This window comes from Electrophorus electricus, chromosome 12 (genome assembly GCF_041902795.1).
Source record: "Electrophorus electricus isolate QZ-2024a chromosome 12, ASM4190279v1, whole genome shotgun sequence".
Classification (NCBI taxonomy): Eukaryota; Metazoa; Chordata; class Actinopteri; order Gymnotiformes; family Gymnotidae; genus Electrophorus; species Electrophorus electricus.
Genome location: NC_137508.1, coordinates 851,754 through 865,000, shown reverse-complemented (window position 1 = coordinate 865,000; position 13,247 = coordinate 851,754). Strand labels below are relative to the sequence as shown.

The 13,247-nt window shown below is 46.0% G+C and overlaps 1 protein-coding gene across 6 annotated transcripts in view; it reads right to left on the bottom strand.

Annotated features, from left to right (window-relative positions):
- The window catches only part of fam13a (family with sequence similarity 13 member A), a 43,515-nt gene that overhangs the window by 12,421 nt on the left and 17,847 nt on the right, over window positions 1–13,247 (bottom strand). For 5 of the 6 annotated variants that reach the window (XR_014126654.1, XM_081724988.1, XM_035531583.2 and 2 more), the window contains 6 exons: window positions 9,584–9,625; window positions 4,688–4,729; window positions 4,089–4,268; window positions 3,705–3,873; window positions 2,335–2,399; window positions 1,660–1,744 (listed from right to left, as the gene is read on the bottom strand). Coding sequence is in view for 5 of the 6 variants with exons in the window: in XM_081724988.1 (XP_081581114.1) it covers window positions 1,660–1,744; window positions 2,335–2,399; window positions 3,705–3,873; window positions 4,089–4,268; window positions 4,688–4,729; window positions 9,584–9,625 (583 nt within the window). In the remaining variant the exon portion in view is untranslated. The remainder of the gene's footprint in view (window positions 1–1,659; window positions 1,745–2,334; window positions 2,400–3,704; window positions 3,874–4,088; window positions 4,269–4,687; window positions 4,730–9,583; window positions 9,626–13,247) is intronic. The other variant, XM_081724989.1, reaches the window with a different exon arrangement.

Genomic DNA, 13,247 nt, shown 5'->3' with positions numbered 1-13,247 from the left:
GCTTGTAGTGGGCAAGAACTGAAAGTGCTTGAGTTAGGCTCTTCAGAAGTGTAAGGCACTCACACAACCACTCACACAAAGCCAGAGCTAAAACCAACAAACAGAATAAACTCAACTCGGCTGAGTCAGCAATCCAAAAGCACCACTTAATCCTTAGAGAAACCTGCTGTAGTTCACACCTTTAAGAACAAGGCAAGAGCATAATTAATTCCAGTGGACCAGCGGCACAGGCAGGTTTGGTAAAGTGATGTCCTCGTAGCTGACAGTACCAGGGCGTGTGGTGTGAGTGTGGTCCCAGACACACACGCATGCACGTTCACACACACACAGGCACACACACACATACACAAACGTGCACACGAACATGAACACACACACGTGCAAACACACACACACGCACGCACATGCAGGCACACACGCACACACACATGCTCTCACACAGACACACATACACACACGTGTGTGCAGTGCATACAGTAATACTGCCAGCGAGTACAGCTCTGGGCGAGTAGATAACTTCACGAAACTCTGGAAATGTGCTGGAGACAGGACAGTATGTTCCAGCCTCTAACCCATAAAGTGTGAGTGAGATCTGCTTACAGTGGCCTACAGCTGGCATGCCCCTGCACGCTGACACTAAGAGTGTTGACACACACACATGGATGTGCACATACATGTGTGTGTACACACTGTCAGGGGTGTTCTAGCTTATTAGATGGCACTAAACAGTTATTTTAAGGTAACACTGAATAAGTTTGTGCTAATAAACGATACATAACTAAGTACTTAAAGTGCTGAAAAATAGGCCTCAATGTGGTTTAAAGGAGAAGTTACAAAACCAATGGTTACAGAACGATTTCCACATCAAATGTGAGATTAGAGTCAAAAGACTTAATCAGTGAATGCAATCCTGCATCTGCAAACAGTTCCCTTATCAAAACAAATGTCGTGAGGAACATTCCAGAACAGGCTAGTCAGTGCCGTGGTTTTCTAACTGTGCGGCAAGGTTGTCACGAGGCGAGGGCCGCAGGCACCTGGGGTTTGGCCGGGAGGTGCAGCCGTGCGGTGTGCAGACGGCCGCAGACGGCAGGGCCGTGCAGCCGCATGCTGAGGGCTCCCAGACAGACCGACGCTCCACTGCCTGCATGCTTCACTCCGGCTCTGCCTTCTTTATGTGTTCTAGCATCAAAAGGCAGTGAATCTATGGAAAACCACAGCGGATCAACGGAAGATTTCAGCCAGCGACGGGGCTCATAGTGGATATCAAAGCCGGTGTGCTGCTACGCCTTAAAGATTTTTCCCTTTGCAAACCTGTTTGTCCAAAACAAATGGTTACAACTGGACCTTAGCATGGCTTTCACACACATGCCTGCCTCTTTAACCGCAATAACTCGTTCTCAAGGCGTGCTTATGTGTGACCCGTGATTAAAATATGTGGTCTGTCCATATGACGGGCCCCAGGCAGCAAAAACAAGGCTGGATGTCCTCTCGCCTCCAGCAGCCATTACATCGGAAGGCTATCAGACCAGCAAACCTACAGCAGGGACCACACAAACCAGCCTACAGGGCTGGGAAGCCACGGGAGTAAGAGGAACAGAGGACAACAGGACAAGAGAGAGGAGTAAACAGGAAAAGACCCTGAGAAAGGCACAGGCGTACCTGCCCACGAGCCACGCCACGCGCCTCCTGGTCGACCGCCGGACAGCTGACAAACAGCACTGTTGTATGGAGTTGTGAAGGTTTCCTGAAGGATAGCAAACATGTTGAACACAAGTTGGAAACCCTGCAGAGGCCATGGTATGTTTTAAAAAAAGTTTGTGAGTGACATGACATCGCCTTCCCAAAGCACACAGAGTTCTTTCCCAGGTTTCTTTCAAGATTTGTCATGCGTACATGTGACATGAACTGAGCAAACTGTTTCATAGCTCATTACTGTGAAAATGTGATATCTTTTACTAAAATACATAAACGCAAAACTTTAATAAAACACTGCATGTGCACTAAAGGAAGACTAGTTCAGACAGCTGAATGTGTCAGCATCAATGCACTTTATAAAATAATAACATTATTATTAGGAGTCATTAATCATCTACAAACAGATTTCAGCTTAATAATAATTCTTTGGTTGTGTATATATAGGTTATATTGGGATATATGCATTTCTGCAATATATGTGTATATATTCAATATATGTGCATGTTTTGTTTTTTTTTCAAAATCAAAGTCCTTTCAATAGCAGAATGCAGATTTTAAAAGAACACAAAAGCTGTAATAAAGGAGTGTTTCCAAGCGCAATTACAGGGTTGTGATAAAGACGTGTTTTAACATTAATACCTGTTATTGGCTGACTCCATGCTGTCTAGCACATTGCTTTGGTGAGACCTGGATGATCTTGAGGGCTGGAAACAGGAAAAAGAAAAGTGGTTCATGTGAGAACTAATTGGCCAGTGATGTGAACACTACTGGACATACTGGTTAGTGGCAGCAGTATATCCACTTTCGCCTTCTGTTTGTTTACTCCTTATGGAACAACACACATGATGCAACCAACAGGAAAAACAACAAATAGAGGGGTCTCCGTGATCAGATCTCCATGACAAACAGGTGATAAACAATCAGGAATAAACACACATAAACTTCAAATGAAGTGTGTGTGCACGGCCAGCTCAGATGCCCAGTGAAAGCCTCTACGTCACTCACCACTCACTGGCTTGCACAAACCCACCTGACATTTCAAGTCACATAACTATGAAACTATGAAAGTCACGTAACTATGCAGGCACAGATCACAAAAACCAGTTATCATTTTAACCTGTGCTGACGAAACCCTGTGCTGACTAAATCCTGTGCTGACAAACCCTGTGCTCATGAAACCCTGTGCTGACAAAACCCCATGCTGATGAACCCTGTGCTGACAAACCCTGTGCTCATGAAACCCTGTGCTGAGGAAACCTTGTGATGATGAACCCTGTGCTCATGAAACCCTGTGCTGACAAAACCCCATGCTGATGAACCCTGTGCTGACAAACCCTGTGCTCATGAAACCCTGTGCTGATGAAACCTTGTGCTGATGAACCCTGTGCTCATGAAACCCTGTGCTCATGAAACCTGTTCTGACAAAACCCTGTGCTGACGAAACCTTGTGCTGACGAATCCTGTGCTCATGAAACCCTGTGCTGACAAACCTTTTGGTTTGTCAAGCACCCATGTACAAGCACCCATGTACACAGACACAGACACAGACACAGACACACACACACACACACACACACATTTAGCTTCAGGTGAGAGCTCATGCTAATCAAGGCCTTATTAAGCTGCCTGCAATTTAGACTGAATGTTGTGCAGGGAAGCGTTCTAACTCTTTCAGGCCTGAACTAGGAATTGTGGGATTGCTAGAACAATTAGCCTACTTTAACTTGCGTCATTTTGCCATATGGCCCACGTCCACTTGCAATCTCTCATGCTATGGTGCCATCAATTACCAGTACTGAGTCATTGCTCAAAAGAGCCATAATACAGAGAGACGAACCAGCTCCAATATGGCCAGGAATTCTGTAGATCCAATGTTGTCCTGGAGCAGAGAGCTGTTTTTGGAGAAGGTGAACTAGTAGATTGAAATCAGAAATAATAGTCTGATGGTCCTCATTAAAGAAAGAGATAAATGAAAGTGTGGAGGATATGGAGAAAGGGGCCAGACTCACAGGAGCTGAGTGTGGGCTGAGGCTCCACTCTGGTGACTGAGCGTCGTGTCTGGGCTTCCTGGCCCTGGGGACGTCCTGCGTGGCACACAGTCTCTTCTCAGCAGCGCTGCCATGAACTCTGGGGCTGATCAAGCCAGTGGACGGGATGTTCTCCTTATCAGTGTCATCCCTGAGGAGGAGAGAGACTATAGCCTTCACAACAGCACACAGACAGCCTGCCAGAACCCTCTCTCTTCTCCTCCTGGACTGGTAAGGGAGTGATCCGGCTCCGCCCGATCCAGCACACTCTGGGTCATGCTCGCTGGATGTTGACCCCTCATCTCACTTGCAGTCTCATGAGAAACATGGCCATCGCCGAGCAGGCTGCCAGGTACTCGTCCTCACCTGCATTTCTCTCTGATCTCCGCTTGCTCACGCTGCTGGCGTCGTCTCTCACGAGCTGTTGTCATGGGAGATGAGGAGTGGCCGGTCAACTCGGTCCGCTGCGGTGACCTCTGACCCGTCCGCATGTGAACATCAAAGAGATGTTGTTGCACTGCTGAACGGATCGTTCTCTCGAGGTAACTAAACAAAGGAAGAGAGAGAAGCCTGTCACCCTCAGAGACGCGGCTACAATTATACCCACAGGAAACACGGCTACAATTATACCCACAGGAAACACGGCTACAATTATACCCACAGGAAACACGGCTACAATTATACCCACAGGAAACACAGCTACAATTATACCCACAGGAAACACAGCTACAATTATACCCACAGGAAACACGGCTACAATTATACCCACAGGAAACACAGCTACAATTATACCCACAGGAAACACAGCTACAATTATACCCACAAGAAACACGGCTACAATTATACCCACAGGAAACACGGCTACAATTATACCCACAGACTATGCAGATTTGTCCATGGTGAGTAGATAGGGCAGAATAAAGGACTACATTTCTAGCACGCTGAGTTAATGAACAGCTGCTTACTGCGTTAAAGCCGGCCTGCAGAGACCAGGAGAGATTTGAGAGCTGGAGGAGAGAACAGAGGAAACAGCATAAACACATCACACCGTGAAGCTAAAACAACTCTGAACAGGCTCCTGAAAATCTGCCACAGCTTACAAACATGCACATCCAGGCCAACCTTGAACCGGCACCTTCCAGGTGACAAAAGTCTGTACTGGAGAACTGAACACACATTTATGCTCATCCGTCAGTGTGCATGCACCATCCGTCAGTATGCATGCATCATCTGACAGTGTACATGCACCATCTGTCAGAGTGCATGCACCATCCAACTGTGTGCATGCACCATCCGTCAGTATGCATGCATCATCTGACAGTGTACATGCACCATCCGTCAGTATGCATGCATCATCTGACAGTGTACATGCACCATCCGTCAGTATGCATGCATCATCTGACAGTGTACATGCACCATCCGTCAGTATGCATGCATCATCTGACAGTGTACATGCACCATCTGTCAGAGTGCATGCACCATCCAACTGTGTGCATGCACCATCTGTCAGTATGCATGCATTATCTGACAGTGTACATGCACCAACCAACTGTGCATGCACCATCTTTCAGTGTGCATGCATCCGTCACCGTATAAATCATTCTCAGTGTTAGTTGTGTTTATCTGCTGGGACACCAACATTTCTATTAGATGACGGACTTAACAGTTCCACAGTGAACAGTTCTCCTGAAATGACTAAATAATTATTTCATAAAGGCCTTTTTTTTTTGTGAGAATATAGACAACTTTGCCTCAACTTTGAGCCAGCCATTTTGCAAATGGCTGTTAGGGATGAAATACTCAAGAGTTAAATACACTTGGGAAAAAGCTACTTAGGCAGTACATCTAGCACCAAACATTTGTGATTACTAAGAAACAGCCGTGCTGATAGGTGCCAATTAGAGTCAAGTCCCAAAACTGAGCAGTTTAATAACAACAACAGATCCTGACGTCTCTGTGGAATCAAAATGACTGGAATCAAGGCTGTCAAGCCAGTGAGACTGGCTATCGCCCTCCACAAACCCGTCAGTATACACTGACAGCACTGCTTTGTGGGAAACCAACATGACGAAACAAACAACTGATTTCAACAGTTGAGAGATTACAGCACCTCTCTGAGACTTTTCTAGAGGCAGACACACCAGCCCAGCCAAGCCACTCCGCAGTGGGTGGTCGCGGTGGCTAGTTGTGATGGGCTATGGAGAGCTGCTTGCTGCCAGCAGCTGCTCAGTCCAAAGGTCGAAGAAAGACACGCCTGCACCGTGTATTTTCAAGAAAGGTCAAGGTCACCCCTTCACTGAGGTCTAACATGTCTCTGGCAGCGTGATAAAGCATAATACCACTGTATTTAAAAAGAACATATTAATAATACATATAGAGAACTGCATATCAATTAGGGCAGACAAGAATTAGCAACCCAAAAGTTACTGATTATTAAAGGAATAGCAAAGATCTCCGATACACCGCGTGGGGTCAGAGTGTGTGAAAAGTGACATACAACTACAAAGGCCCAGCCTGTGCCTGCCAAGCCAAATGTGAGGCAAATAAAAACAATGATTATTAGTGTAACAGCAATAAGGAAGAAAGCAATAACCTGTGTCAAAGAACATGGCTAAGCTACCTGACTTCATAATTACTATACCTTACTATAGCTACAATCAGCTCAGAAAATCTGGTTATTTAAATTTTATTCAGTTTTTTATAGGAAAAGGAAAATAAGTAATTATTATACTTAATAATAATATATAATAATAATAATAATAATAATAATAATAATGAATAGAGCAATTAAAAGTGTGTTCATAACCTCTACCACTGGCGACTCTGTAACTTGGGTTCTATTCAGTTATCAAGACATTATCTTCTGTTATGTCTGCTCTATTTTAAACCACAGCCACATGACGATAGTTACGATGACATGGTCAGGGACATGCCAGTTAACCAGCGTCCAGGGACAGCCTTCAGCACGGCTTCCGGAAATGACTCCACTGTTCAAAAACCACTCAGTCCTACTGTAACGAGAAATCAGACTCCTTACGAAGATGGCATTTGAGAGGTATCAGACTACAGGAAATAAAATCGTCTGATGCCAAAGAGACCAACAGCTGTCTGAGTAAATATATTGATTACATAATGCAAATGGTGCCAGGAGACTTCCCTGGACACAGGTGTGAGTTCCTGACAGCCACAGCGGACACCAACCTGCCATCTCATGGTTGGGGTTACTGAACCCTCTAATGGGTGGGGTTACTGCACCGTCTGATGAGTGGGGTTACTGCAACATCTGATGAGTGGGGTTACTGCACCATCTGATGGGTGGGGTTACTGCATCTCCTGATGGGTGGGGTTACTGCACCATCTGATGGGCGGGGTTACTGCACCGTCTGATGGGTGGGGTTACTGCACCGTCTGATGGGTGGGGTTACTGCACCGTCTGATGAGTGGGGTTACTGCAACATCTGATGGGCGGGGTTACTGCACCATCTGATGAGTGGGGTTACTGCACCATCTGATGGGTGGGGTTACTGCACCATCTGATGGGTGGGGTTACTGCATCACCTGATGGGTGGGGTTACTGCACCATCTGATGGGTGGGGTTCCTGCACCAGCCACCAGCTGAAGGCACGTTAGGCTCCACTGAAGTGAAAGCCTCTTTAGTTCACACAAGCCCCATGCTCCTACCTTACTGTCACTTGATTGCATACTGTAAATATTTTTATTTAGGCCATATAGACCTTTCAACCACTGAAACCTACCCGAGCCCTGAGCGCAACCTGTACTAGGCCAGGGATTATCTGAGACTCTTCTTTGATTGGTTTCTTATCTGAAACTCTTCTTTGAATGGTTAGGGGACAACATGATGATAAGATTAATGCTGACTCAGTGAATGAAACAAACAACCGTGTAACAAAGGAAACACTCGCGGGGCCACTCCTGCTCGTAAACATCAGCGCCACGTGTGCACGTGTGTGTGAGACCCTGTGACTCAGGATAATACTGCCATGCTTCCTGGTAGCAGTTTGTAAGACAATCAGTGAGTATCTTGAAGAGAAGAGGGCTAATGACAGCTCCAATAGATACACTTCGAAACGTCCATTAGAAATCAGTCAGGTGTATCAGGCAATACACTCATGTGCACATAATACACCCCCCCCCCCCCCAAATCATCTCCCAAATCACACACACACACACACACACACACACACCACGAACACAGGAAATAATTCTGCAGTAAGTATGCTAAAGGATGTAAACAACTTCTCCCAGTGGAACCATGGCCCTATTGGGGGGTAGGGGTGTTGTATCTAAAACAACTACTGTTCTACTACAGAAATCCCACAGACCAGCAACCAGCTTACTTAAATCTATAGTTACGCAGTTACTTAATAAATTCGCAGTAGTTACTGAATAATAACTTGCCTTAAAATCAATACCGAAATAATAAGACTGAGGTTTAGGAGGCTAGTGCTTGTCACAGCTTGACACATTAAGAGGCTGCAGCCTGGGGATGCTGTCCCCATGACAACGGACCATGTGACAGAACTACACAGGGACACAAGAAGCTCACTTCATTGGCTAGTTTAGCTGAGCTCTGTCATCAGGGTGCCAAAGGTTTGCTTGCACAGAGCAGGTGAGAAGGTTGAGAGCATGCGTAGACAGTAGACAGGTGGAGTCCAGGTGCACCTGACCAGCACACTCCCTGAGAGGGCCACTGGTGCCAAGCCTGGTGTGTGCTGGCAAGGATGGCATCAGTGAGTATAATCCCACGCTGGCAGAAATGGCAGAGCAGACAGCAGGACAGAAACGGGCGGAGAAGGGCCATCTGCCGAGTCACATGAGAGGTCTGATTCAAAGGGGCCACCGTGAAGAGTCCCGGGCGAGAATCAACGTGATGTGAGAGCAACAGGAACCGGCCAGCAGAGACCAGTGGGGGCCAGACACAGAGACAGAGGTACCAACTCTCCCAGTGTGAAGGCCACTGAAAGATGGTGCTAGTGGGATTAAAGGACACCAAGCAGGGATTCCTACTGCTAAACGTCCTCTGACTGTGAAACGTGTTTTATAAGCACTGCACTTCCCACTGATCTGAGACCTGTAGCGCTCATCTGCATGGTCAGCACTGCCTCTTTCCCACTGATCTGAGACCTGTGTGGTAAGCACTGATCAGGTCAGGTTTGGGAAATGCTGCAGTGCAGTACAGAATGATACATGTGAAGGGTCACACTGCTTACCACAGACAGGAAGTGATGCTATTTTGAGTTTGATTAGCGCGGAGTAGGGTCAAAGTTTATGTGATTATTTATTGCACTTATTACAAGTTTTTCCAAATCCCAAATCAGTGTGACTCAGTCTAACTAAGACTAACTCAGTGTAACTCAGACTAACTCAGAATAATTCAGTCTAACTCAGACTAACTCAGCTATTTTTAATGATTCAAACTGGAATGAAGAACAAACAACTGCAACAGCAGACGTCAATTTACCTTCACGCCATGTAACGCGTTAAGAGGAGTGTCACAGACTCCGTAACATGTGCTGCATGTGCTGAGTTTGCTGTCTGCTGATACACAAAGTGTGTGAAAGAAAACACGTATCCCCATAAACACATGCAGCTGGACAACAGCAGTAACAACAGTGAGAGAAGACAAGACATGAGACACAAACGAGCGGAAGGAAAAGTATGAGAAAAGAAAGAGATCAAGTGTCAGAAAGGGAGCACAGAGAAAGACAGAGGAAGAAAGCAATCAAGAAAGACAGACAGAGACAGAAAGATGAACCGAGACAGAGAGAGCGACAGAGAAAGCAAGAATCCAAAAAAAGATTTGGAGAGGGACTCAAGGGTAGAGAGAAATAGCTACTTACCTCACGTAGAAAGGAGATATTGGTCTCTCGTCCTCCTGGGAGCTGAAACCGGTAAAAACCAACGTCAGGATCATGGAACAGAATAACATAACCAGAGCCTGGTTTGGCCAGGCAAGCCAACACAGCAACAAGCATCTCCGAGCAGTTCAGGGCCTATGTGAGGCTTGTCTGCAGTAATTATTACGGCCAGAGAGCAGCATGTCACCAGCGCCCTACCTCAAAGTGCAACACCCCGGGAATCTCCTCTAAAAAACACAATGCATTATGGAATAGGCGCCATCCACACTGACTTAGCTCTCAGTGGTTCACACACAGCTGGCATGCATGTCGTACTTTTTAACGTATTCTGTGGTGCTCCCATGAAAGGCCTCACAGACAAGAAAATACAAAGCAGATTTTACACAGAGACCATAAAGAGCCAAGTGACTTTAATTATCAAACTCAGGTGGGAATCAACTGTAAAGCAACCTCAGCGATCAACAGCTCTTGAGAAGTCGACGTGCGTTGTTCTTGATAAAATATTTAATCCATGATAGCAGATTGCTGTGGTTAGAACACTTGATGTTCATTGGTACCAACCTAAAGTAAAAGGTTGCTAGTTGGACTCTAGGAGAGTACTAGAGAAAAGGAAGCCCAGGTTGTGTACCAGAGAAACACAGGTTGTGAGCTCCTAGCAGCAGACATGAGCGAGGTACTGTACTGCACACACACAGCAGTGGCCGCCCAAGCACGGCATCCCCGATGCGTCATCCTTCCCACATGTTGAAAAAGAGAAGCAAATTTTTAATGACTTCTAGCTGAATAATCAAGCTAAAAACAGATCAGAGAAACGTGCTCGGAGTCCCTCGCTTGCTTAGACTGTGGGGACTATGGAACAGGATGTGAATTGTTGTGGCTCATTTACTGAGACTCCTGGCATACACCACTCAGTTATACGTGACACACCTTCACGTAGGCTGTTGTAAAATCTGTGTGTGTGTTTGTGTGTGTGTTTGGATTTAGATCCTGTTCACACAGGAATGAAAAATAGGGGCAAGGTTCAAACAACTTTAAAAGACTCATCATATGACTCACTGCACTACAGAATTTATGAATGTGGTTGTGTGTGTTGGGGGGGGATGCGCACGTGTGCATGTGTGTGTGTGTGTGTGTGTGTGTGTGTGTATGCACGTACGAGTACAGAAGGGTGATGTTCCCACCCACAAAAAGGAATTACACAGATGCTGTCCAGTTCACTGAGCCTTCATATACACATTAATAAAATCAGAAGTGTTTGATCAAGTTCGTAATTTTAATTACAAACTCGTAATTTTAATTACAAAATGTTGTTTACATTTCTCATTCTCTACTCCTCTCCTCGTGGTGAGATGAACAAAGGCAGGTTTGTAAATGAGAATTCTGTAATCTGGCATCTCATTCCAGACATATTTCCACAACGTTGTGTTTTGCGAGACTGCTCTGCAGGTAAGAGAAGCTTAATCCTTCCGCCTGCCACCTCACATGTGTTGGACTGACCCAGTGAGTGCCTGACCTGGAGGACCAGGCCAGCGTGAAGGTCTGCTGGTCACGACAAACCTGCTCCTCTGACCGTACGAGGGTGTGCCAAAGTGCTCATCAAATGAAGTTCACACTCTTGTGAGCAACAGTGCCAGTTACCACACACACACACACACGTTTATGCTCTACACCTTGCCAATCTGGGCTGGGTAAGAAAGCTAATGCCATTGAGTGAGCTAAAATAAAACACTTAAATACCAGTACAGGACTCTTAAACAGCCTACCTCCTTATATCAGAGGACCAGCTCACATGATAAACTGCTGTAGTACGGTGCACACTACAGTGAATGCTGGGATCGGAAAATACAGATCGAGATGAACACAATCCTGGATGTAGGACCTTCCCACAGTTCAGAGCGACGCTTAGTCGGGGATAAGTGGGACAGCAGCTGTCTGCCAGGCTCCTTACCGCGGTCTCTCTCACTGGATGTCTCAGTGGAATGGGTGTATTTCTTTCTGTTGCCCATGGCGATGCAGGGTTGCTGTGAGAGTGAGGTGATGTTTACCCCTCTGCTGATGCTAGCCTGTGGGCAGCCTGTCCATAGCTCACCATGTCTATGTGAAACTGGCTTGTTTCAACTCATGGTTAGTTACTGTTTCTATTTGCATATTACAATACATCACATAAACTAATCTTTATAGAAAAATAGAGAAATAAATATAAGCAATGAAATAAGTCATTTTAAATTCATTTTTAGAATTAATTACCTTAGAAGATCTGCACATAAAAAATTAAAGCCATCACAGTGTGCCCAACAAGTAAATCTGCAGCGCCACAGATCACTACTGCTGACGGCACAGATCACTACTGCAGCTCCACAGATCACTACTGCTGACGGCACAGATCACTACTGCTGACGGCACAGATCACTACTGCAGCGCCACAGATCACTACTGCTGAAGGCACAGATCACTACTGCAGCTCCACAGATCACTACTGCTGACGGCACAGATCACTACTGCAGCTCCACAGATCACTACTGCAGCGCCACAGATCACTACTGCAGCTCCACAGATCACTACTGCTGACGGCACCGGTGAAACTTGATATTTTGACACAGTAGACAGGTAAACACTAGCCAAGTTATGTATGCTTAGATGTCCTAATCTGAAACATGGTCAAACTGAATTCGCAAAGGTGCAGTGGGCCAATCCAACGTCGAACCACCTGCTGAGACTCACAGGCAAATCCTTTCAACCCTCACACATGGAAACGGAGACACGTCTGCATGTTAGCGTGGACTTGTTTGGTGACCAGCTCCGGTTTGCCCTGGTGGAGAGCCAGTGTGCTGCTACTGAAAGATGCCCATGCCTATGGACAGTCTGAGAAACACCCCCAGCAGGTGAATACCATGAGAAGCTGGAATCTATTCCAGGGACAATCCAGGCTCATTTAGTGGGTGTCAGGTTACGGCTGATCCTCATACAAATACATACACACTACTGGAGACCAAACTTACACATAACTAATTTGGCTATTGTGCTGGGTTTTAACTTGATCACATTGTAAGTGAAAATACTGTAATGTAAGAAATGTGTATATATATATATATATATATATATATATATATAAAAACAAATGTGTACGAGACTGTAGCTTTACATTGTGTCAGATTTCCAGTAAGTGGGTCCTGTTTCCAGTAAACGCATTCACACTCATGCAGGCATGTTGTCGGTTCATAGCCAGGGCAGGCTGGCGAATGCTGAGGACACCCAGACTAGCCCTTAACTAAACTCCCTGCAACTCAATCTACTCCAGCGCTGCAAGGCTGCCAGATCCAGTCTGTACTGGACTAGACATCGGGGCCTGGTTAGTCATGGGGCACAATGCCTGTCCCTCGCTTCTCGAGTGACACACTCACCCCTCCCTTTCCTGGGTCCCTGAAGAGAACACAGCTCACACCCTCTTATGGGGAAGTTCTGAGAACGTTTGATTTACAGTTTCTCCAGTGTGCTGTACCTCTACACATCCTGATGGAGATAAAACAATAGCCAGGAGAAGGACCAGACGAAACAGGAGAAGGAGAAATCGCTCTTCATCCTGCTGTGTTTGTATGTTACTACACGTTATTCTCCTTTCTCTACCTAGCCCTTGTAAGAGCGTTAC